At 48.1% G+C, this 26,322-nt stretch overlaps 1 protein-coding gene across 2 annotated transcripts; it reads right to left on the bottom strand.

The window, feature by feature from the left end:
- On the bottom strand, positions 1-26,232 carry GCNA (germ cell nuclear acidic peptidase). Of its 2 annotated transcripts, none has more exons than XM_064574243.1 (11): positions 26,016-26,232; positions 21,423-21,477; positions 15,286-15,332; positions 14,831-14,867; positions 12,826-12,908; positions 8,426-8,791; positions 7,120-7,195; positions 4,062-4,206; positions 2,539-2,677; positions 1,569-1,773; positions 1-1,305 (listed from the first exon to the last, which is right to left on the bottom strand). In XM_064574243.1, exons 2-11 carry the CDS (start codon positions 21,473-21,475, stop codon positions 1,059-1,061), a joined length of 1,398 nt encoding a protein of 465 aa, XP_064430313.1. In that variant the 5' UTR covers positions 21,476-21,477; positions 26,016-26,232; the 3' UTR covers positions 1-1,058. The 2 variants fall into 2 exon arrangements, with proteins under 2 accessions (XP_064430313.1, XP_064430314.1); XM_064574244.1 differs by lacking the exon at positions 26,016-26,232 and adding an exon at positions 24,018-24,904.
- Positions 26,233-26,322: the final 90 nt, after the last annotated feature.

Below are 26,322 nucleotides of genomic sequence, written 5' to 3'. Positions count from 1 at the left end.
TTAAAAGTGAAAGAAAGGGAGGAGGAGGGAGAGGGAGGGTGAGAGAGAGACACAGAGAGAGAGGGAGATGTTGCTGGCTTGAAGGATGGAAGGGGGCCACAAACCAAAGAATGCAGGTGACCTCTAGATGTTGGACAAGACGAGGAAACGGATCCCCAAACCCCAGGGCCTCCAGAGAGAAACACAGCCCTGCCCACACCTCGACTTCAGTCCAGTGTGGTCCGCGTCTGACTGCTGACCTCCCAAGCTGTAAGATGACCCATCTGTGTTGTTTTAAGTCACTAAGCTTGTGGTAATTTGTTAGGGCAGCAGTAGGAAATGCATACAACGTTGACCCCAGTCTGCATCCCGGCTATCTCCCAGGAGTGGGGAGGCTGCCGAAGTGCTTACGGGCAGTCACAAAATTCCTAGACAAGCCCAGAATGGAGAGTGCTCTTGCAGACACACTCTGGAGCACTTCCAAGGTCTGGGGTCTTGGACGAAAGACCTGAGGGCCGGTTCTACGTGAGGCACAGGTTGTCAATGAACAGACCCCGTTAATAAGCAAATCGCAGAAAACATTTTATTTTTTTTGTCTTAGTAACAACTACATTGGCTCAGTGCGGCTTTATTCAATCTCAAGAGCAGCTGAATTCATGAAATATGCTTGTCTTTTATGTCTAGGTAAATTTCGCAGGTTCCACCTGCCGGCAGCCCTGGTCTTGGAGTGCTGCCTTTAAAACTGGTTCACCCCCCAGCATCCTTCTCCTTCTCTCCACCTGCCCCTCTTGAAAACACAGTTTGTGTCTGCATTGTGTTCTACGTGTTAGAACTATGTTAAAACTAACTGATACCCAGAGTGGATCCAAAGGGCTTGTGAGTACCGTCAAGGGCACAAAATCGCTTAGCAACAGAATCCTTTCTTAAGAACAATCATCATTAACAGTATGAGGCTATAAAGAAACAGTTTAAATCCTATTATTCCTAATATTCATCGCTTATCAGAAACAGAGATATTTTTCTGAAACTTCTTAGCAGGCGGGGGGGCTCAGCCCACAGAAATACACCCCCAGATAACCTCAACGATCCTGCCTTTGCTTATCGGCATAATCCTTGCTCAGCTGCCTCATCACATCCCCATGGCTTATCCCATCCGTCTCATGCTTAATCGTTCTATAATTCTCCTGCACATACTTAGCAAAGGGCCTCACATGGGGTGCAATGGGGCTTCCATCCTTGCGAGTTAGTGGCAGCATGACCAGAGGCCCCTTGCAGTTGGCACAGATAAAGTGATCGGTGTTCAAGGATCTGGTATAGCGGCCGACCCTAATGAGGAAAGAGACACCACACAGCAAAGAGATCAGTCACTGTACCTCAGCGTGCTCTCAGAGCTGCTGGCCTTGGGCCCAAAGCAAGACTCTCTGGCCGGCTCCAAGTAGGAGAGCATGGAGAAAGAAGACGTGCAAAGGAGCAGAGAAGGTTTACTCCTCACGTCGGCCAGCCATGGACTTACAAAATCACAAAGGGCCATTGGGCTGGAGGCCGTAACAGAAAAGTAACCGAAGAAAGTCGGAGGCGGAGGGTCTTACCTGGTTTTGCACTGAGTACACTCATAATGGATCCTGTAGTTAATCTTGTAATTATGGCAACGAGTGACCATGGGCAGCTCCGGGTGCACCACATTCGATTTCTTGGCATAATACTTCCATGCGTCACCATGAGAATCACGGATGCCGTCGAGAAGCCAGGAGGCTGCGTGGCAGATCTCATGGATCAAAGTATCCCGGAGACGGTCTTGGAAGAGGGATGGAAAGAAATCATGAGCACCTGAACCAATTCCCTCCGGTCTGCCACTCAACCACCCCCAGACTCTCGCCCCACCACACACCAGCCCCAGGTGGCTTAGCAGGAAGCGGCATGGTGGCGCGCTGGAGACTGAATGGAGATGAAGAGTGAGGTGACAGGGCCCCACACCTGGGCGGAGGCAAAGGACCGAGGACAGGAGGGTCATTTGGAAGATTTGGTGATTGGCTAGCTTTTGGGGGGGGAACCTTGAACCTCAGTTACCGGGTGAATGCAGACATTGCCACCAGCAACAGGGAGCTACCTGCTGAGAGACAGTTAGCCTAACGGAAAGACGGCCACGCTGGATTCTCGGGGCTGGAGAGACATCTGATAATCATGTCCTCTGAGCAGAGGCGCCTGGGTGGCTCAGTCGGTCTCTTGATTTTGGCTCAGGTCTCGATCTCGGGGTCATGAGATCGAGCCCCACGTCGGGCTCTGTGCTCAGCGTGGTCTGCTTCAGATTCTCTCTCTCCCTCTCCCCCTGCTCGTGCTCTCTCTCTCTCTAAAAGAAATAAATCACTCTCTCTAAAAGAAATAAATAAATGCTTTCCAAAAATTCTAAAAAAAAAAAAAAAGATCATGTCCCCCGAGCAAGGCGCAGAAGGCCTATCTACCCAGGAAGGACAGGTAAAGCTGTGGCAGAGGCTGCCAGGAAATAGCAGTCCCTACGAGTCACCACACAAGGAAAGGGCACAGGAGGGAAGCTACCGTCACCTGCAGAGTCGCAGACTTTCAGCGAAATCTCGATCTTCGCGTAACGCTGCTTCTTCGGGTAACGGGTCTCGCCGGTGGTGCATAAGCCAGCAGTTCTCAGCATCTTTTTATTCCAGCCGATATCTATTTTCTCCGGCAGCTGAGGACAAAACAGCCAGCAGAGTGAGTCAGCAAGCAGCTTCAAGGAGACCAAAGACTGCTCACTCAAGAGCTCTGCAGGGGTGCCCGCGTGGCTCCATCCATTGGGCGTCTGCCTTCGGCTCAGGTCGTGATCCCGGGGTCCTGGGATCAAGCCCCGCATCGGGCTCCCTGCTCGGTGGGGAGTCCACTTCTCCCTCAGCCCCTCCTCATGCTCGCTCTCTCTCAAATAAATAAATAAAACCTTAAGAAAAGAGTTCTGCAAATCTAAACATTCTGGGGAGAATAAAAGCCAGGCTGAAGCCCAGGCGAAAACAACACACAGGCCATCAGGATACAAGGGAGACGGATGAGAGCGCACGCATGCAGGACCCAAGTCAGGGGCAGCCAAAGAGAGAGGTGCAGACCTGCTAAGGCGGGAGCTGGAGCCCCCTCCTCCCCCCTCCCCCTGAGCATAAGAGCGTGGAGGTGCAATTGCACGTGCACCTCAGTCCCCTCATCAGCCATGTGATGTAACACCAACTGTCATGAGGAGTGACATCCCCAAAGGCTGGGGAACCTCAGAAAGATCTAAGAACTTTCCCTGCAGAAGGTTGTGTCAGCGGAAATAATAGAGTCTGAAAACCCCAAGAACCGCCGAGGCTCTGTTCTAGGCACTTTACGTGTATTACCCTCCCTAAGCCTAACAATGATTCTGTGGGGGCGCCTGGGTGGCTCAGGCAGTTAAGCGTCTGCCTTCGGCTCGGGTCATGATCCCGGGGTCCTGAGATCGAGCCCCGCGTCGGGCTCCCTGCTCCGTGGGGAGCCTGCTTCTCCCTCTCCCTCTGCCCCTCGCCCTGCCTGTGCTCTTTCTCTCTGACAAATAAATAAAATCTTAAAAAAAAAACAATAATTCTATGAAGTAGTGGGTACTATTATCGTTCCCATTTTGCAGATGAGGAAACTGAGGCAGAGAAGGGCCAAGTAACTTGTCCAGGCTCACAGAGCTCCTTCCCATTATTCTTCAACATAAAGCCTCTCTTTCCAGATAGTCAAGGATCAACACATGCCCTCTCCACGCCCGCCCATTGCTGCTCTCTCTGCCTACCATCCCTCAAGAGCCAGAAGTCTTACTCCCTGCAGGCAACCTTATTTCCTGACCACTCAGGCTCTCAGTGGTTTTTTTCTGCCTCTGCTGATCTCCTGTACTGGTAACAGTCTGTACCATAGGTGATTACCCACAAACATGCTCTATTTCTTTCACCTACGCATGCATCACCTCTCCATCCAAACTGACACTTCTCCAGAGCAGGAAATACACAGCTAACACATCCGCACACCTCACAGCACCCAAGAGTGCCAGACATACAGCAGGTGCTCATCCAATGCTTATTCGTCGACGGTACCTTTTTATCAAACACCGAGCTGTTAAACAGGGCGTAGATTTTCTGAACCAGGCTGTCCTTATTTTGCTTGAATTTCCTTCCAGAATACTGCTTTGCGTTTTCCAGGTCATGCAGGAAACATCCAGGTATTTTGCACATCACTTTCCTGCAAAGGTAAGTTCAGCTGAGTTACGTGCAGCTATGGAGGAAGAGGTAAGAGAAATGCACACACACGGGTCATATCCAGAGAGACTCAGAAAACGTGCTGGTCCCTCTTCCTTCCAGCTCCTTGTAGAAGAGCATTCCCCAAAGTTCCACGCATAGCCTTTTTCTTTTCGCTATTTGCCTTCTCAGAGATATGAAGCCTATGGCTTCAACCTCAGCAGGAGTGATCCCACTCCTGTATCCACAGTCTCGATCTCTCTCCCGGGGGATCCGGGTCCAAGCTGCCAACTGATTAACCTGAGTACGACCTCCATTCAGTTTGTTTAGTTATCGGACTTCTGTTATACCGGGCTGAAAACCTCAGAGACATCTTAAAGTCCATTTTCTCCCTCGCCCCATATTCAAACAGGCTCAAAGACGGCGATCTCCTTCACATCTCTTCCAGCCAGCCCTCCTTCGCACCCCACGGTCACCAGCCTAGTTCAAGTTCATCTCCTCCCCTCAAGGCCTTGCTGCTACAGCATTCCCCTGTGTTCCTTCCCTCCAGGCCCTTTTTCTTTCTTTCTCCCCCACCCCACACTTCCGATTCATTTTCCTAGGTCACATCCCAATTCCGTCCCTCCCCGACTTGGCACTGTGTGGCCTGGCCATTCAAGGCCCAGGTCAATCGGGCCCCAACCTCTGTCTCCAGGTACCATTTCCACTGCGGCCAAGGTGGGCAAGTTAAACGTTCTCTGGACAGAACTGTGATTCTCTGCAGTCCGTTCGTGCCTGGGCACAACCGATTTGCCCCTGAGCCCTAGAATGACCACGTCTCCAGGTCTCCTGAGAACCACCATCCGTGTAGCGCTTTCTCCTTTGCAGAGAACTTCTTGTTGCACTATCCTGTTTAATCCTCGCAACCCCCCTCCAAAGAAGCGATTACTCTTCTCATGATCTCCACTTGGCTAGATGAGGAAACCAGAGGTCCGAGGTTAGGCGACTTCCCCAAAGTTCACAGAGACCCTGGATCTTTGGACCCAAATCTCGGGGTCTTCCCATTAGACCCCTACCGCTGCCCCATCTTTCAAGGCCTAATTCCACTGCACAAAGGACAGTGCTAAGCACACGGAGGACTCACGCTTTTATAATAATTCATTTCACCCTTTTATCCTGGCTACAACCACCCACAGGTCCCAAGAGATGAGCCTACCGAGCTGGAAAGATAAAAACAGGAGCAAACACACATAAGCTGAGTTTCTGACTTCACAGAACTCCTGAGATGGGGATTTTGCCGGGACACTCATGAACCCCGAAGTCACAAAATAAGCCATCAGTGAGGGGGCTGGGGTGGGGAGAGGAAATCAGAACAAAACCAGGCCAAGGCAGCTAAAGTTAGGGTCCTCACCCCCAGAGCCTCAGACTGGTGACTAACACGGTCTGCCTCAAATTACTTCATTCTGAAAGCAAATTTGCATCCAAAAAGGTAGCAGATGAAAACCCAAACCATCTGCAGACCTCAGCAGAGAAGGGGGACCCCCCCTCGTTTGCACTTATGTCAAGCAGGCCCTGTGGCTTGGCCCGCCTTCCCCTCGATGTCTGTGCCACTTCGCTTGCAGGCAGAGCATCTCCACATCAGAGGAACAAGCAAGACCCCAAATGGGTACATCAAACACCATGACCAGCGAGCAGCCTACACAGGAACAAGGCGAAGCACAACAGGAAGCCCACAGACTGCCACAGGAAGCGCCAAGGCAACTGTGCGGAGTCCAGACACATTAGCCCCCTTTGGATGATGCGGAGGACGACGACACACGGGGCGGCTCATGGGCCTTCTTCTGTCACACCACAGCAAAGCGACCTGGGAGCTACCCAAGACACCGAGGCAAAGGCAGGAACCCAGAGAAGACCCTTGGCTGACCGGGGATCCACCTGCGAGAGAACACACTGAACTACGTGAGCTACCTCACCGAGCCAAGAAGTGCAGAAGCAGAGAGCCTCTCAGCTCAGGTTCGAGGGGTTCTGTTGCCCCCGTGCCTGACACATCGTTCTTCTGCTCCCCTTAAGGTGCATTTATTGCTCCGAAGTACAGGTAAAAAAAAAACCAACCAAACAAACCCAAATAGACAGTCCTTCAAATACGTTCCTTGTCTTATAAGATAATTCTGATGTAAGTATATATTACTCCTGAGTGCAAGGAAGAATGAAGAATATTATGCCCTACTACATCGTCTTTTTAAGCAGAAAGGTCAGAACTTCCTGCAATCTGAATGAAAACAAGCGTCAGTTTTTGGCGTCCTTTAAAGAATGGACATGTCTTTTGTCTAAATGACCTGCTGTCCTCAGGATCAATTCCGTGTAGCTAAATATAAAATAAAGGAACCCCGAGCCATCTATTTCACGCTAATGTTTAAGCTTTTGAAATGTGCAAGAACATCTACAAGCTGTAGGAGTAACTGGATGCAGCCAAAGCACCGCAAAAACCTGGAAGACCATCTTGACTGCCCTCCCCCCAGTTCCAACGGATGGGGACGTGTCCGCCCCGCCCTCAATCTCCGCTGGGATTGCTTTGGTTTCGTGCCAACTGTTGGCAACAAGGCAGATCTGAGTTTAAGGACCAAGGAAAGGCCAGAGCCGACGTGGGGGCCAAAGGGCTCCGGCCAGCCCGGGGAAGCGCGGGGATTGCCGTGGGCTGCTGTGGGGTGCCCACGCAGGGCTCTGCTGAGGCGGAGGGAGGTGGGGAGCAGTGGGGTGCCTCCTCCTCCTCGCTCTCCAACTTATGCCCTCCCAAGTCAGGGGTGGAAGCCTTCTCCCCCTCCCCCACCGGACTCCTTCATGCCCTTGAAGACCCTCCCACATGCCCCGTGGGCCGCTTAACACGGACGGGACAACGGTACCATCAATTCCCGTGCAGTTGAACACGGACAGCACGTACCCGGTCTTGCATTTTTCAATTTTCCCCGCACCGGGCTTCTTCTTTGAAGGCGCACACCTTTTGGAGACTCTCACAGCTGAAAAGAGAATAGTTTGTTTGGACCCTGAAAATTGGGCCCACCCAGCAACTGGCAGAAAGGTGCACCCAGGGGGAGCCCCCACAGCCACACCCAGAGCACCATCTAGAAAAGGTAACTGCCTGTCTAAAGCCTGCAAACTCTCCATCGGTCCGTGAGACAGAGTCTCCCTACGTGAATCCCAGGGCTGCCAGCAGAATAAGCTGGGTAGGAGTCTGTCATAGGTACAAGGACTATATAACGAGGTTATGTGAGCCTGCCGCTAGAGGTTAGATTGTGGGGGCAACTGAGGCACGGGTGGCATAAGGAACAGTGTGGCAAAGCTCACACACTAGCTCTAAGGAAGTGGCTCAGGGGCGCCTGGGGGGCCCAGTCGGTTAAGCATCTGCCTTCGGCTTGGGTCGTGATCCCGAGGTCCTGGGATCGAGCCCCGCGTCGGGCTCCCTGCTCATCTGGGGAGTCTGCTTCTCCCTCTGCCTCTGCTGCTGCTGTCTCTCCCTCACCCTCTCTCCCTCCCAAACAAATTAAATCTTTAAAAAAAAATAAGAAGGAAGTGGCTCAGATCCTAGGCAGGACCTTCACTCGATATACACGCCCAGTCTATCCATCTTTGCTTAGCCTCCATATACTGTTCACTCCTCTAGTCAGAGACTTCCGTAAGAGTAGTGTCATCCATTGACTTATTGAAAAACAAGAAGTATTAAACATCTACTATGTGCCGGATAGCAGGCTAGACCCTGGGAGAGACTTAAAAATGAAGAGTCCTCCCATCAAGAGGCTCATTGTCCACTGGGGGGGGGGGGGGCGGGGTGCAGATTCAGAAACATATTGTCAGACAGCTGGGTAAGTGCTTTAGCAGAGACGGGGTCTGAGAATTATGAGGACCCAGGAGGGAAGAGCGTCTCTTGACGTCCGGCTTCCCACAGGAACCGACAACTGGGCTGGGTCCCAAGAAGAACAGGATCTCCTCAGGACAAAAAGCACAGAGAGAAAGCATGCCAGGACGAGGGAAGTGCGACTCCTAAGACACGGGTGTTCCTTCCCCATTTCCAGAAGATCATTTTCCCTGGGATGGCTGTCTCCCTTAGCCACTAGGAAGCTGCTGAGATGGCCCGAGGTCGGTAGGCAGGACAGGCCGACCTGACCGGACAGACATGTCCAGGGCAAAGGGCGAGGCAGGCGTGGCTGGCACGCGGGGTGGGCGGGGCGGATTCAGGAGGTCGGGCCTACCTGATATGCCCGGCTTACTGGGTGTCACACATACGTTCTTGGTCTTACTCTTCCTCTTCTGTGGTTGTTCCACCACAGGTGCAGGCTCTTCATCGGCAATCTCCACTGCAGCCTCAGTGCCGTTCGCAGGCTGGCCGACATTTTCACCAAGATTCGGCTCACCAACGTCGTGAGATGAATTGCGCTGGGAGACATCGAAGACCTCCATCTCTTTTTCCTTTGGGGCAGTTGGGCCCTGATCACACGAATCCTCGTCTATTATGAGCACAGGGCCCTCAAAATCACTATCATCATCAGTGATAAGTATTGGAGGCTCCTTGGTAGGAGGCTGCTCCTCAGTATTGGATAACACATCCAGAATCTCATCTGAAATTCAAGAGACACAACCACACATAAATATACTCCCTCCGCCCACCCCATACACTCAACTTCAGATTACTGAGCACAAATTAAACAAGCTGGAAATGGTGACATCACGAATCACAGTTAGGAATCAGTTATTTTATTGTTGAGAAGGCTGCTATAAACATTGGGGTGCACGTACCCCTTCGAATCCGTATTTTTGTATCCTTTGGGTAAATACCATAGCTGAGTCATGGGGCAGGCCTATTTTTAACTTTTTGAGGAACCTCCATACTGTTCTCTGACGTGGATGGAGTTAGAGCGTATCATGCTAAGTGAAACAAGTCAGTCAGAGAAAGAAATATACCATATGATTTCACTCACATGAGGAATTAAAGAACACAGATGAACAAATGGGAAGGGGAAAAAGAAAAAAAAGGAGAGACGGAGACAAACCGTAAGAGACTCTTAAGGATAGAGAAGAAACTGAGGATTGATGGAGGGAGGTGCGTGGGGGGATGGGTATTACGGAGGGCACTTGTTGGGATGAGCACTGGGTGCTGTATGTAAGTGATGAATCACTCAATTCTACTCCTGAAACCAATAGTGCACTGTATGTTAACTAACTAAAATTTAAAATAAGAAAATAAAAATAGGGGCGCCTGGGAGGCTTAGTCAGTTACGAGTCTGCCTTCGGCTCAGATCATGATCCCGGGGTCCCGCGATCGAGTCCTGCATCGGGCTCCCTGCTCATCGGGGAGCCTGCTTCTTCCTCTGCCTGCCGCTCCCTGTGCTCGTGCTCTCTCTCTCGCCCTCTCAAATAAGATCTTCTTAAAAAAATTTTAAAAATTAAAATTAAAAGAAGAATCAATTATTTCAGATTGTTTTCGCTCCATAACTTTTTTACTTTACTGAGAGCAGTAACAGATAAAATAGCAATCCAAGCCCAGTGGCAATTTTCAAATCACATTCTCTAAGTCGCACACTGCAGGTGCTCAGTAGTTCCCAAACACAGCTCTGCAGACTTGTATGTTTTCTCTGGTCCACAGAAAAATAAATCAGAAAAACAAAGTGGTTTTTTTTTTCCCCTATCAAGTTCAATCTCTATAATTTAAAGGACTGTCCTTTATTTTGAGAGTATATCCTCCCTAAACTTTTGGTTTCTTTACCTTATGAAATTATGGCGATAGCACATGTTAGTTAGAATTTATTCCCATCGTTAGACAAATGAAAAAGTGGCAACTCTATGATAGCGACCAAAATTTAATTTTCTAACTAGTCCACAAATGCAAAGCTCTCAGAGCCACTGATGTAAGCGTGAGGAGGTCAGTCCTCATGCCAGCACTGAGAAGCCTTGGGAACATTTGGAATGTTCGCCAAGGGTCCCTTCACCTAGAAATGAGGCGTGGTATATCTACCACCACACACGCTCTCTGGAGTCTGTTCAGAGCTCACCTTCCAGGTTCCTTGGGTTCTGGATGTAAAAAAATATATAAACCGGGGCACCTGGGTGGCTCAGTCGGTTAAGCGGCTGCCTTTGGCTCAGGTCATGATCCCGGGGTCCTGGGATCGAGCCCCAGCATCTGGCTCGCTGCTCGGCGGGGAGCCTGTTTCTCCCTCTGCCTGCCTCTCTGCCTACTTGTTCTCTTTCTCTCTCTCTGTCAAATAAACAAATAAAATCTTTAAAAATATATATACAAACCATGGCACAGGCAAGATGTGACAATATATTTACGGTGCAAAAAGTCTTTATCCTGCACTTGCAGATTTGGGATCACAAACTTTGAGAGTCTCATCTATCACTTCATTATCAAAGAACTTCGGATATGCAATAAAGAAAGAGAAAGGAGTGCGTGTTGCTATGGTAAAAAGTCATCCTTCCTAGAAATTTTAAAGATTTCTCAACTGAAGTTGAAATTTTAAACAGAGAGGGGGAGGGGGAGGGGCCCACTGCTTATAATCTACAAAAGAACAATGACTATACATTGACAAAGGTTAGAAGTGACCTCAGAAGTGTTGTGTTCAAGCCCTTTTTCTGTAACATCACCTCAATTCATGACAAGAAGGAAAGAAGTGGCATGTGGAGAACAGTAGGGAGACCTACAAAGACAGTCCTACTGGAGCATTCTCCAGCTCTCCTTTACGGGGATAAACGCCCACAGGTAAGAGTCCACCAGTCAGAAAGGTAAGAGCAGCCTCAGGTCAAAGTTCCTCCTCAAAAAAAATAAGGATAGGGGCGCCTGGGTGGCTCAGTCGGTTGAGCGACTGCCTTCGGCTCAGGTCATGATCCCAGGGTCCTGGGATCGAGTCCCACATCGGGCTCCCTGCTCTGCAGGGAGCCTGCTTCTCCCTCTCCCACTCCCCCTGCTTGTGTTCCCTCTCTCGCTGTGTCTCTCTCTGTCAAATAAATAAATATAATCTTTAAAAAAAAAAAATAAGGATTTTCTGATGAAACGAGTCAGCAAGTGGTCACCTATGGTGATGAACTGCTTTCTGGCTGTCTCTCATGCCCTACTCTATTTTTTTCTTAAGATTTTATTTATTTATTTATTTATTTAAGAGAGAGAGAGAGAGTACTCGCAGGGGAAGTGGCCGGCAGAGGGAGAAGCAGGCTCCCCACTCAGCAAGGAGCCTGATGTGAGACTCGATCCCAGGACCCTGGGACCATGACCTGATCCGAAGGCAGACGCTTTACCAACTGAGCCACCCAGGCGTCCCGTCTCATGCCCTACTCTAAAGCTACCTCTCTTAGGGCTCCCTTTGGCCCCTTACAGTGGCTCGTCATGTCATGCCCCCTACTCTGCACCTGGACCTCTGTCCTACTCAGGCACAATCACTCCGAGCTAGAGAGGAGAGGAAAAATCAATGAGAGGGGACAGGTAGTGAAACAGCAGACTAGGGTTCCAAGCCACCTCTCCTTTCCCTGCTCTGATAACCCAGGTTAGCCAGGAATCTGGCCAATGGTAGCTCTTTGGTAGTTACTAAAGAAGTCGCCAGTACCTTCAAGGTGCTGATACCTTAGTGAAAGGCCTAGGTATCATGCCCTATATGTGGTACTAAGCGAACAAGGATCAAAAAAGTACCATCCCTGAGGGTTAAGAAGCTCCTAGTCTTCGGGCGCCTGGGTGGCTCAATGGGTGAAGCATCCGACTCTTGATTTTGGCTCAGGTCATGATCTCAGGGGTTGTGAGATCGAGCCCCGCATCAGGCTCCACACTAGCGAGGAGTCTGCTTGTCCCTCTCCCTCTGCTCCTCCCCTGCTCTCGCTCTCTCTCAAATAATTAAATAAATAAAATCTTAAAAAAAAAAAAAAAGAAGAAGCTCCTAGTCTTCCTACGTTTCACCCCCACTGAACAGGTTCTGAACTACGAGTATAGCTTCATGCCTCTGGAAAGGTTTTTAAAAGAGCCTCTGAAGCCAAAGGTGCAAAGATCAGCTGTGGGCGATGGGCTCTGAGAAGAACAGAAATCTCTAGAAAATAGGCGGAGAATGGTGAAAGGCAAAGACTCACAGCTAGCTGGAGAAAGCAAGGGTTTCCCGGAGAAGTCACTGTGGGCTGACTCAGCACCATCACCCACCTAAGTCTCCACCAGGCTGGAAAGAATGAGCTCAAGCCTCTCACCTTCCCTCTCTTTGTCATTCCCACACAGAGAAGGAGGAAAAGAGTGGCAGGGATGGGGGGGTGGGGGGGGTGGAGTAGCAGAGTAGCGTTCATACCTTCCTAGTGTCAGTTCCTGACTTTCTTCCCCCACCGATCCCTATGTATAGGTGGCGGGGGGGGGGGGGACCCTATATATAGGCAGGTCAGAACTCTATGGAGGGGGATGGTTAAGGTCTAAAGCGCCGAGAACAGTTGCTGCTGTCTTTGGAAATTCACCAGGGAGGGGGTGTGTGTGGGGAATCCGGCCATAACCACATCCAGCACCCACGAGGGAAGAAATGGCAGCACCTGCTCCTAAGTGGGTGCCGGAATCAAACGTTTGCTGACGCGTAACCCGACGCCACCACGTGATGGGGCTGCAAGCTCAGCTACTTCCCTCGGTTACTAGTATACTTGCCTTTGCTGCTTATGTCAGATATGTAAGCTCTGACTTTATCACTGCAGTATTCGTCTTCAGAGTCCGAGTCAATCACCACATAGCTGAGTGAGGAGACAGGGAAAAACAAAAGAGAAACGTCAGCACCACGGTCTTCTGTTCACAGCCTTTCCTGACTCCTCTACCATGAACATGAGCACCTGGAAATGTTCTGTTGGCTTATTCCCCACAGTAACTCTGTTCCCCTTCTTCGGAACTACTCAATCGTTGTTCCTGGTTTTCCGTTTTTCATCTTCACCACGTTTAAGCTGCCAGGTTGAGGGGCCTTGGCTCTCCTGTTGGTCATTCCCTCCTGAAAACTCTTTTCTGGATTTCCAAGTTACTGTTCCGTTTCGGTTCTCTTCCCGCCCTCCATCCACTCCTTCTCACTCACCACTCCTCCTCAGCTCACTCCCAGGCTTTCTCCACAGTGCCTTCACACCAAGCTGATCAATTCCTAAGGACTGCGTGGCCGTCACCTATCCGCCAGCACAAGCCATTATATCCAGCCCAACCGTGCACCTGACTTCCAGCTCCACAGTTCCAGCTTCCTACCTGGGTATCCTATGGGTAGGGCTGACTGGCAGCACGCTCAGGAATAGCCTTAGCTGCTGTTTACTGATGGGGTCTGTTCCAACGGGTCGGGCAGTCATCTTGACTGTCCCCATCTGTACTCTACTGGTCGTTAAATGTCTTGAGTATCGGCCCTGCCTATGGGCCCCTCCACTTCCACATGCCCAAAACTGAACTCTTCCCCTTCCTCCCCAGTTCCACCCTTCCTCCAATATCCCACTATAGTAGCTTCCAGGGACTGGACCAAGACCTGTGGGCATTCCCAGCAGGCCCATTAAAACAGATTTTCTCAATGTATTTGTTCGACATCTATCTAGTGGAGGCAGGAAGAAACCAATTTTTCCATTTAAAAATGGGACATTTAAATGTATTATCAAATAAGGACTTTATTATATCAAATAAGGACTTTATTATGTATAACACTGGAAACCACTAAGAAACCACGATAAAGCATTTGAAATGTAAATGACGAACGTGATGAGCACCGGGTGACATACGGAAGTCCAACTCACTACACTGTACCCCTGAAACTAATATTACACCGTATGTTAACTATGTTGGAATTAAAATTAAAAATTAAAAAATTACAAACAAAAAGTACTATAGAGGCACCTGGCTGGCTCAGTCGAAGGAGCGAGCGACTCTTGATCTTGGGGTTGTAAGTTCAAGCCCCACGTTGTGTGTAGAGATCACTTAAAAAAAAAATAAAGTCTTAAAAAAGATAAAAATAAAAAATAAAAATATAGGGCAACCCTGTGGGGAGTCCTCTCACTCTTGAGAGCTTTTTCTGTCTTCACTTAATAAACTTCTATTGCTTTACTCACAAAAATAAATAAATAAAGATAAAAATAAAAGTATTGTCAAAACACAAAACTTTTTTTAAAAATTAAAGAATAAAATAAAATGTAAATGACGGTGAGGAAAATATCCTGCATTGCCTCTCTGATTGTGGTAATGTTTACACTACCATATAGCTTCGTCAAATTTCATCAAACCGTACACCTAAAAGGGTGAACTTTGCCATTATGTAAATCATACCTCAACAAACCCACTATGGTAATTCAAGGAGTCAATGTGGAAACATCAGTTAACTAACATCCTATTTTGGATTTATTCCAGTCAATTTTCTTAGCACCTCCTACAGTCTGGCACGTGGGTCTATAAGGGCCTGAAGAGTGGAGAGTGGAAATTAGAGGACGAATCAATCACAAAGACGTTCCGAGGAAGAAACTGAACAATTAGATAACACGCCTGGCATAAAGATCTAATACTCTGAATCCGGCTGTGAGATCAGATACCCACTATGACCCTGAACATAGTGCTCAGAGAGGAAATGTGACGTTCATTCATAAAACTTCTTACCCACAACATCATTCTTCAACAAACGTCAAATTTCGCTAATTTTCCTACTCACCTCGTGTTCCCTTTCTGCCCCTTCTTTTTGGTTCCAACTAAATCAGAGAAAGAAAGAGGGTCTCAGGAAGCATCTGAAGGAGGATAAAAACCTAATTACCCACATCTTTAACTCCCTCAAGCCCAAGTCCAGAAGTTAGGGCTGGTTAAAATCCATGGGAGACTTATATACCCCCAACCCTGCCCCATGTGAGCTAGAGAGGAAATAAAAGTCAGGAGGCCTAGCATGAAAAAGGTCAAGGTAGCAAACTGCAAAACAAGCCCAAAGAACTGTCTCTGCTCCTAACAGCAGGGAAATGGTCTTTGTCTCATCAATCTGGAGAGAGTCCCTACAGGAGACAAACCCAGGACCGGCTCACACCAGCTGTCCCAAACCACATTTCAGTCATCTCCACAAAGACAGGGTTAAGTTACGCCTTGAAACGGAAATTACTGCTTTGGGGGGACGCTACTTACAGGGCTCAAATTCTTCATCACCGCTTGAGTCCACAGTAAGAATGCAACTGCAAAAAATGAGATACACACTGTTATAAAGGAAGGCCACTAAACATAGCGTATGCAAGCCCACAGGCAGAATCTCACACGGAGACAACCACCCATCAGACTTTCTGATATGCATAAAAAGTTTTAGGGAGTTATGAAATTAAGATCACAGTAGGGGAGGTGAAGAAAAAGGAGCAACAAGCTGCTCAGTCTTTACTGCAGAATCGAAGACAGGGGAAGAATGTTAGTTGAGTACCGTCAGCACCAGGGAGAAGCCTGTTTTGTGCCAAGTGATTTATTTCTATTTAAAGACATGAAAGTGAGGGGGCGCCTGGGTGGCTCAGTCGTTAAGCGTCTGCCTTTGGCTCAGGTCATGATCCCAGGGTCCTGGGCTCAAGTCCAGCCTCGGGCTCCCTGCTCCGCGGGGAGCCTGCTTCTCCCTCTCCCGCTCCCCCTGTTTGTGTTCCCTCTCTCGCTGTGTGTCTCTCTGTCAAATAAATAAATAAAATCTTAAAAAAAAAAAAAAAAGCGTCCAACTCTTGGTTTCGGCTCAGGTCATGATCTCAGGGTCGTGAGATCTGGCCCATGAGTCGAGCGCCATGCTCAGTGGGGAGTCTGCCGGAGATTCTCTCTCTCTCTCCCTCAGCTCCTTCCCATCCGCACTCTCTCTGTCTCTAAAATAACTAAATAAATCTTTAAGAAAAAGAGGAAAAGAAAGATATGAAAGTGAATTCTGAGAAAGGGGCCACACGTGAAAGGACTCGAGGATGAAGAGATTACAGCTAAAAATCAGAAGGACAAAAGAGCAAGGACACCTTTTAGGGCTTTACTGGCTTGAAGAGGGCCTATTTATTGGGACTGCTGTCTAGCTAAATGGGCAAATGCTGAAATCCATTTCTTGGGAAGCAAACGAAGGGTGATTGCCCAGCTACAGCTGCTCCCTGCAGTGAACCATGATGCTGGGACCTCTTGCTTCTCTGCCCCCCAATAATGCACCGGGCTACAATCTAGGACCTAATCACAGGTTATCTTAGCATTAGTTAGCGTGACACAGAGCTCAGAGAGGAAACCAGAAGTACTAAAGGTGAACCTAATAGTTATAAGGATTTATGTATAAGGTCTTACATATATCAAGTTAACTTTCACCACTTCTTCAGGGCATTCATTTTAACCTTGAGGTTGGTTATTAGATTGATAATATATTGGATTGATAATATTTTTATATTGGGTTATAATATTGGATCGATACTATTTTTCAGTTTTTCAAGACACATGCTGACTCACCCCCTTGGTTCAATTTCCTGTTCATGTATCTGTCACTGTACACTGGACTTACTCAGGAGTGGACGTCAAATTTTTTCCAATTACTTAAAATTTAAATTTAATTAGTTAACATATAATGTATTATTGGTTTCAGCATCAAAATTTTTTCTTAATCAGCAAAGAAAACTCTTGCTGGGTGTGAGGTTTCCCAGGTACTGGTCAAAACGTGACCTTGGTTCTCTTTCTTTAAAGATTTTATTTATCTATATATTTGAGAGAGAGTGTGTGCGCATGGTGGGGGGTGGGTGGAGAGGGGCAGAGGGAGAAGAGAATCTTAAGCAGGCTCCACATTGAGCACAGAGCCCGACGTGGGGATCGATCCCAGGACCCTGAGATCATAACCTGAGCTGAAACCAAGAGTTGGAGGCTCAACTGACTGAGACACTCAGGCGCCCCTGGTAATTTTTAAAATACGGTATTTCTGCTCATCCGTCTTGTAGTATTAACAAAACAACGCATCTTGGGCTGAAAAAAGGCTAGTCAGTGGCCAGGCCACCAGAGCCTACTAACTGGACTTTCGTTGATCAATGAAAACCCGTCTCCTCCCCCTTGCATTGTGCATTTCAGCCGTCCTTCTGCCTTCAAACTGTGGAAACCTCCTTCACTCTGTTAACGACCTTGTCTCATAAGTCACCGGGAAAATAAAGCCATCAGACAGGAACTGCCACGTCCTCCCACCAGGGAATCTACTGTCCTATCTGCAACTACACCCGATTCTCTTATGTCTTTACAGTTAACAATGAACACAATGTTCCTACCCCTGTCTCTGGCCAAACCCTCCCCTGCACTTTGGATCTCATCCCCCTCCCGCCTTCTCAAGGATTTTATTCCTGCAATTTTCCATTCTGTGTTGCACTATTGTCCCCTCTCTCCCGGATCATTCATTCTACTATTCTAAGACCCCAAATCCCCCAATTTTCTATTTCCAGCCTCAAACTCTTCACTGAGCTCCAACTGTTTGCGTGACCTCTTGGACATTTACTAAGCATTTGAAACGTCACATAGCCAGTACAGAATTCTTGATTTCCTCCCTCAATCCTGTTCCTATAGGAGACTTACCAATCTCAGTCAATGGCACCACCATCCACCCAGTAACACAAACCAAAAACTTAGAGGAGTCATCCTTGATTCCTCTCTTTTTCGCTCACCTCCCACATCCAATCCATCAGCAAGACCTGTTGGCTCTACTTCTAGAATACATTCCATCTCATCTGAGACCTATGTACCTCCAAGAAAGAAAAAAAAAAAACACTAGGAAGGGATGACATGCTATCAAATGTGTGATGGATCCCAATTTCGAAACTGTGGGAAAAAAGTCTCAGAATTGGGGTGCCTGGGTGGCTCAGTCAGTTAAGCTCTTAATTTCGGCTCAGGTCATGCTCTTGGGGTCGTTGAGATCGAGCCCCTGTTGGGCTCTGCGCTCAGAGGGGCGTCTGCTTGAGATTCTTTCTCTCTCCCTCTCCCTCTGCTCCTCCCCCCACTCTCTCTCTAAAATAAACATATCTTTAAAAAAAAGAACCACTTATCTCATAGGGCTACTGCGAAAAATAAGATAATGTCTGCCCTCCTACAGAATCACATACCTCTCCCACATCACAGCATTTATCACACTACACCGTAACTGCTTGCTTATATGTTTCTATCTCCCATCCCAGACAGTAAGCCATACAAGGATTTGGAAGTATACCTGTTTCACACTGTTCAGTGCAAAGTCAGTACTCGACTATCTGGCTGAAAAATAGAATGAACGAATCTCAAAAAGTGGTTCCGAGGACCCCTTTTATTATTTTCTACCCTCCCACTCACACCCCCGTAGAACCTTGTTTTTAAAAGACTTTGCCTACGAGATCTCACCATTTAAAGATCTCTTTAAATGTTCTCCATTTAAAAAATTACACATGACCAGTTTATGTGAGCCTTATGTGAAGGTTATGTGAGGTACAGAGTGAGCCCAAAGTAAAAACGAACACACAAAAAAACAGCATCATCTGCACTGATGAAAACACAGTGCCCAGATCTTGAAACGTTAATGGTCCCGACTTGCAGTGGGGGTGGGTGGAGAGCCTGGCCGGTCACTATCCAGCCTCAAGAGCCATCTTCCACCCAGAACTCTAGGATCTGGTCTTCGCAGCTGTAGCTTCGGGAACTGGGGTCTCTCAATGCTTCATCAAATGCTAGAGGAAGGACTCCTGTTAATCAGATTTGCAAGGGGCTAATAAAGCAGACTGCCTGTTTACTTCTCAGGAGAACTAATGCCAACCATCCACCAAGGGCCCTATTTGGGGCAAGTGCCTGAGGGTCAGGGAGAGAGTTTGGAATTTTACCCTCTGCATTTTTGATAACACACATTAATTTTTCAGTTGAATGCTGCAACGAGCATCTTTGTGCATTTAATTACTTTTATAAAGTGGATCTCCCCAAAGTTAATTCCCAAAAGTCAAATTCATCAAAGGTATGACCAATTTTATAGCTCTTGATACATTTGCTTAATCGTTTTCAAAGGGTTAGAGCAGTATACAGTTCAACATTACTATAATAGGATAATTTTTTTTCATTTGCTAATTTAGTAGGTAAATAACATTGAAATTCGCATTTCTTTTTATTACTTAAGATGTGTATTTTCCAATGTTTGTTTGCTGCATTCTTTTGCTAATCCCCCCTTCCATTTTAATGACTATCAGTGTTATGTTCACCAGATAGCTTTCTGAGTGATAAAGAACACTGAAAAGAGGAGTGAGGGAGAGGAACACTTTGTCCCTGTTCCTTCAAGAGTCCCACTCACCAGGAATAAACAATGTGTCTTATTTATTCTTCTAGAAAGCTCTTAAACATAAGCACATACCAGCACAAGTCAAGTGCACACATCTTTTAAAATAAATAGTACTGTGCTACATGGATTGTTCAGCCACTGGTAGTTTTTAACTTCATGTTTAACTTTACCTTTCCGTTACCAGAACAACATTTCTTACCACGCTTTTTTGGATGAACCATAATCCATTCAACTACACCCTTAAGACACTTAAACTCTTTCCAAATTTGTGCTATTACAAACAATGCTGCAATGAACATCCTTGTATGTATTTCTCTGTGGACTAGTAATTAAGTCATTCATCCTTCTTCCCCAGAACTGAACAAAGACCAAATCAGCCTGTACATGTCCATATGTGATGAAATAAATGAGTTATAGGGAAAAGGGACATGGGAGAAGGGGCAAAGGAGTCAAGAACAAGTAAGAGTGAATACACAGAAAGAATGTATGACATAACCACATTTATGCATTTCAGTATATGTGAATATATATATACACACACACACACACACAGAGAAATTAAATAAAATTGTTCTAACAGGGAAAGAAAAAGTCCTAGTAATTACTGGGTCAAAGGACATGGGCATTTACAATGTGGGTATTTCCAGATTGCCCTCCAAAAAGGTTGCACCGATTTATATTCCCACGATGGCTGTAAGAAATTGCCTGTTCTCCTACAAATTTGCCAACTCCAGTTATTACCAATTTTTTTAATCTTTGCCAATCTGATCTATGAAAAATGGTATCTCATGAAAATTTTTTTCATTTCTTCATATATAAGTAATGTAAAACTGAATAAATTTTAATGTCTATGGGTCAACTGTTCCTAAGAACTTCCTTCTGATATCTTTTGCCCAGTTTTCATGTGTGTGGTTCGCCTTTTTTTAATTGTTGACCTGTAAAAGTTCTTTGTAGATTAAGAAAAATAGCCTTTTATCATGAGTAATGTGAATACTTTTCCAGTTTGTCATTTTTATACTTTTGTTTGATATCAAACTGAGGCTTCCCCCACTCCAAAATTATTAGAAACGAAATCCACCTGTTTTTTAACATTTTTTAAATGATTTCTTTTTTTATTTTTAAATATTTTATCCATGTGTCATTGCTTTTGTTGTAAGGAGAGAGGAGGTAAGAATCCAATTCTTATTTTTTTCCAAATGGTTAGGCAATTATCTTCAAATTATTTGTTGATGAATCCATCTTTTCCCCACTGATTTGAAATGTCATTTTTTAATCATGAACTCAATTTTCACATTTGGGTATTTGGGTCTATTTCCAGACTCTCTGTTCTATGGTTTCTACTTTCTCCCATATTATATGCTTACACACTTATCTGTGAAGGAGGCAATCAGGGCAGTGTTCCAGGAGAGAGAAGACTTTTTTTTTTTTTTAAAGATTTTATTTATTTATTTGAGAGAGAGAATGAGATAGAGCATGAGAGGGGGGAAGGGTCAGGGGGAGAAGCGGACTCCCTGCTGAGCAGGGAGCCCGATGTGGGACTCCAGGATCATGACCTGAGCCTAAGGCAGTCGCTCAACCAACTGAGCCACCCAGGTGCCCCAGGAAAGAGAAGACTTAAGAGATGAGACAACTATCTTAAAATACCCCCTTATCATGGAGAAGAAAAACACTTCATCTGTGTACCTCTAGAGGACAGCACTGTGATCAATGGGATGGAAGTAACCTAAGTTTTTAAGTTCATTAGAATGAAGAACTTTCTAGAAATTACACGTTCAACAATGCACTGTGTTGCTTCATGGAGTTGTGTGCTCCTGGCCACTGAGAGAGACGTTATATAGAGGATTCGTGCACTGAGTAAGAGGCTGGACTCCTATATGATTCTAAGATCCCTTTTACAATTCTCATTTTATGACTAACTCTGCAAACTCGAAATGAAAGAAACATACGCTTTTTGAGAAAGTCATTTTGCCAACACAAGAAGGACTAAACTAAAAGAAAACAATTTTTCAGGTCTCACCAATCATCATCCTGGATCTTAGACTGGCCAGCTGCTTCTTCCGACATGTCCATGTCTATAGTCAAGACAAAAATATACTCTTTAAAGAAAACCAAAACCCAGAACCAACATTTCTTTTCTTTTTTCTTTTGTTAGTAGACCCCATGCCCAGCATGGAGCCCAGTGCAGGAGGGTTTGAACTCACGACCCTGATACCAAGATCTGAGCCGAGATCAAGAGTCCAGCACTTAACCAACTGAGCCACCCAGGTGCCCCCAGAACCAACATCTCTACAATCTGCATTTATCTTTTGAGCAGCTTACTCACCCTAATTTTAGGCCAAAGCTTTGCTCTGCGAAACATATTTAAATGTTTGTTGCAGGCTTTTCCTGGATGGAGAAAACTAGAGAGACACCCTCTCCCACCATGCCCCGCAAGATTCTTTGCAGATCAGTCAGAAAGCCCAAAGCACATGGTGGTCACCTCAACCACCACATTATAAGATGTGCAAGGACAATCCAATCATTCATTTATTAACCCCCAGAGAAATTTTCTCCCCACTGTAAGGATTTATAATGTACTAACTCCTATTCAGTCCCTGGCCCAGGGACAGCTTCTCTCAAAAGGGATTCCCATTCCCCACATCCCTGCTGGCCCGCCACTCTCCCCACACCTGTACTCTCCCTACTCCTGCCTTAAGCCCCAGAAGTCTTCCACCTATCAGGCTTTGACCCCTCTACTCCGCCACCCCTCCACCTCTCTACTCCTATTCCCAGGCAGTCTTACACAGACCAGGCCACTACATACCGCTATCCAACCTCTACTCTCCCCATCCCCCTACAGTATCCACCTCCCGCTGGTCTTACACGGGATCAGGTCACCACCACCTCCAACCGTTCTCCACCCTCCCCCAATGCCTTTATCTCCCTATACTCGCTTTCTGCCTCAGCCTGTCTTGCATGAATATGGCCTTGAAACCTCCACTCACCCCCGCCCCCGTGCTCCCCCTTCTGGTCCCCAGGAGGCCTTACACCAACAGGCCCAGACCCCGCCCCCAACACTTCCGCAGCCAGCCAATCTTGCACCAATCAGGCCTCAAAACCTCCACTCACCCCCGCCCCCACCCCCCTGCGCCCCCTTCTGGTCCTCAGGAGACCTTACACCGACAGGCCCAGACCCCGCCCCCAACACTTCCGCCGCCAACCAATCTTGCACCAATTGGGTCTCGACACCACTCGCCACACCCACCCTCCCGCCTGCACCTCCCCCAACCCACGAGGTCTTGGACCAGCAGGCCCAGACCCCACCTCCAACACTTCCGACACCAATCCATCTTGCAGTCAGGTCTCGACACCTCCACCAACCCCACGAGGTCTTAGACCAACAGGCCCAGACCCTACCCCCAGCCAATCTTGCACCAATCAGGCCTCAACACCGCCACTCACCCCCCCCACTTCCTCTCCACCTCCCCCAACCCCAGGAAGTCAGACCACCAGGCCCAGGCTCCGCCCCCAGCCAGTCTTGCACCAATCAGGCCTCGACACCGCCACTCACCCTCCACCACACCCCCTCCACCTCCCCCAACCCCAGGAAGACTTGGACCAAGAGGCCCAGACCCTGCCCCCAACCAGTCTTGCACCAATCAGGCCTCGACACTGCCACTCACCACCCCCCACTCCCCCTCTCCCCCCCCAACCCCAGGAAGTCTTAGACCAGCAGGCGCAGACCCCACCCCCAGCCAGTGTTGCACCAATCAGGCCTCGAAACCGCCACTCACCACAGGCTCCCCCCTCCACTCCCCCTCCTCCCTCACAATCCCAGGTCTTAGACCCACAGGCCCAGACACCCCTCCCAGCTCCCGCCCCCAGCCACCCTGCCCCCCCCCCTCCCCCCCGCCACAGTCGTACACCAATCCGGGCTCAAAACCTCCACTCACCGGGCCCTTACAACCCTCTCACCTCAGCTAGCGGATCAGACACCCCCCACACGCACTCCTACCCACCCTCCATTTGCCCACATTACCACCCCCTATTCTGACCTCAGTCTGCCCAACGGCCTTCTGAGATCAGGCATCTAACACCCCCACGCCGCAATCTCAGCTAGTCCTCCTTCCACTGCTCAGGCCTAGACGACCCCCCCCCAACGGCAAGCCACCTCCCCCAGGCCCCTTCTCCCTCATGCCCCCACTGGGATCTCCACGCCCCCATTCCTCATCTTTGCTTTAGCGGAGTTAATATCGCTAAAAAAAAATTAAAATTGCTTCTTCCAAAAGCCTTTTTTAAAAGTGGAAGCCGGCAAAATATTTTGCCATAATCTCCGTCCCAAGGTTCATGGTCAGTCAGGGCTTGTGGCGGTCCTGATTTTAATTAAGTCCGCTCGACTAGGCTGAGCTTCAAGACCGTTCCCGCTTCAGTGCCCACTTCAGCCCCACCAGTGCCTACCTGCTCCGGCCGCCTCTAGCGTGGCCGACCGTTGCTCACCTCCAACCGGCCGTGCACGGTGTGGGAGCTCCTGAGCAACTGCGAGGGGGCGCCGGGCGGGAGACCTTTTATAGAGCCCGGGCTCCACGGATGGGGGAGATAGGAACTGACGCGTTCTCGTGCTCCCCGTACCCACCTATCACAGGATGCTCACGGGGCAAATTTAAACTTCGCAGCTAGGAACTCAAATCTGGCGCGCAGCCGCAGTGCTTTCGGAGTCGGGTCTATCACTTCCACGGGTGCTGCTTGTCATGGAAAGCGCCATTTCACGCAGAGCTCTGGTACCAGAGCCGGTTTCTGTAGTTTGCCGATGCCCAAATTAACTTTGGGTGACAGGGAAGAACTAGGCTGACTCTCCCTCAAGTTTCATCTTTGTGAGAATGTGGATAAGCAAGCTCCGTTCCTTGCCGGAATCGCCCAAACCTCTGAGCCTGTTTGCCTGCCACCCCACCCCCCCCCACCCCCGCAACTACTCTGAGCTAGGGGGGCTGGGGGCTGGGGGCAGGCCACCTAGACCCCTAGATAAGAATAAGGCATCAATCCGACAGTGCCTGGCAACACTGAACTATGACGCTTGCTTCCAGAACCCTCCAAACCCTGGAGATAGAGGGGTTGGTTACTTGAAGCTTCTTGGCACTCGCTCCAAACACACCAAGAAAAACCAACCGGGGAAGTAAATGCTTCCTAGACGGTGCCGTTTCTCCGGCAGACACCGGTACGTTTCATGATTTAAGTATGTGGCCAACAGAACACAAATAAAACCTCTGCATTTAAAGATATTAATAATATTGTTTACTTCATGCTGGGCACTGTTCCAAGTGTTTTATGTGGATTTAATCTTAAAGACACCTTAAAAAGTAGACAATGTTAACCACTCATTTTACAAAGGTCACATGGCTAGAAAGTGCCAGCGCTGGGATTCAAACTCCAGCAGCGCCGCACTGGAGCTCGAGCCCCGCGTTACAGATTACTCAAAAATAAAATCTTAAGAGGCGGCTGACTGGCTCCGGCGGTTAAGCGTCTGCCTTCGCCCAGGTCATGGTCCTGGGAGCGAGCCCCCCCGCCCCCGAAAATCGGGCTCCCTGCTCAGCGGGGAGCCTGCTTCTCCCTCTCCCACCCATCCCCCCTGCTCGTGCGTTCTCCCTCTCCCTCTCAAATAAATAAAATCAGTCTTAAAAAAAAAAAAATCTAAACTCTTAAGCACCAAACTGCCTACATATAGAAAGGTACTTTCTGAATGGATTGGGAATTGGATAAAAGGGGCTTATCATTATAACCCTGATCTCTACAACAAACTTCAAAGTTTACCTCTACAAGCCCCTTCTTCTATAAAAATGGGGGTTACATAACTGCGTGCCTCAGAGGTTTGGGCAAAGAACCTGAATGTTAGCGGTGGTTAATATTAAGAAGCATGGGCTTCAAGTAAAAAGTGGGTTAGGACTGGAATCGAATCATGTTAACCCAAGCTTATTCCAAATGCACAAGCAACTCCTTTAGCGTTTAGGCAGGAGGAGCTGAAGTGGACTGCAAAGGACGGAAGGCAGATTCTTTTTTTTTTTTTTAAGATTTTATTTATTTGACAGAGAGAGAGAGAGAGAGAGAGACAGCTAGAGAGGGAACACAAGCAGGGGGAGTGGGAGAGGGAGAAGCAGCCTCCTGGCCGAGCAGGGAGCCCGATGCGGGGCTCGATGCCAGGACCCCGGGACCACGACCCGAGCCGAAGGCAGACGCTTAACGACTGAGCCACCCAGGTGCCCCCGGAAGGCAGATTCTTAACATACAAAGAGGGTAGGGGTGAGAACCTTTGAATAGGCTACCGGACACCTTTCTTCCCCCACCACCTTTTAGGAAACAAACACCAATCCACATCAGGGCTTTGAGGGGCACAACCCACAGAGCTTGGGAGGTAAATTAGCTGAAATATTATTTTATTTTTTTAATGTAAAGCTCTATGCCCAATATGGGGCTTGAACTCACGGCCCCGAGATCAAGTTGCATGCTCTACCTAGACTGAGCCAGCCAGGCGCCCCTGAAATTATATTGAAAATTTTTTTTCTCAATTTATCATCTCTGAGAAAACAGGCAGCTAAACAGCCTGTTCTGGTACCCGCTGCACTGATACCCTCCCTCATACCTGTGGCTGAGTTCAACCACCACACAGAACGTGAACAGTTCACACGAAGAGGAAGACTACAGCGGTATATGAAGCCAGAGCAGTCGCAGTCGTAGGCCAAACAAAACCCATCATGAAGAGGTGTGCTGGGAGTCACAGGCTTCAGCGACCTCTTAAAGGATCGGATCCCAACCCCACCCCTCTTCCACACCTGGCTGAGAAAACAGAATAGTTCTTAAGATCATACAGCTCCACTAGGGAAATGTGGTCCTCCAGTCATTTGGAGGCATTCAAACAGAAGTTTCATCATCAGGTGACCCTGTTATTC

The sequence above is a fragment of the Mirounga angustirostris genome, unplaced genomic scaffold (genome assembly GCF_029215605.1).
Source record: "Mirounga angustirostris isolate CCGP_5_RB_7025 unplaced genomic scaffold, mMirAng1.0.hap1 SCAF_11, whole genome shotgun sequence".
NCBI classification, from domain to species: Eukaryota; Metazoa; Chordata; class Mammalia; order Carnivora; family Phocidae; genus Mirounga; species Mirounga angustirostris.
This window is presented reverse-complemented; position numbering and strand designations above follow the sequence as displayed.

Excerpts from the sequence above, each read along its gene's own strand:
- GCNA (XM_064574243.1), bottom strand. The coding sequence starts at position 21,475 with ATGGACATGTCGGAAGAAGCAGCTGGCCAGTCTAAGATCCAGGATGAT. Across the intron at positions 4,207-7,119 it reads ATTGAAAAATGCAAGACCGG|GAAAGTGATGTGCAAAATAC; the intron begins GTACGTGCTGTC and ends TTACCTTTGCAG. Across the intron at positions 1,774-2,538 it reads GAAAGTCTGCGACTCTGCAG|ACCGTCTCCGGGATACTTTG; the intron begins GTGACGGTAGCT and ends CCCTCTTCCAAG.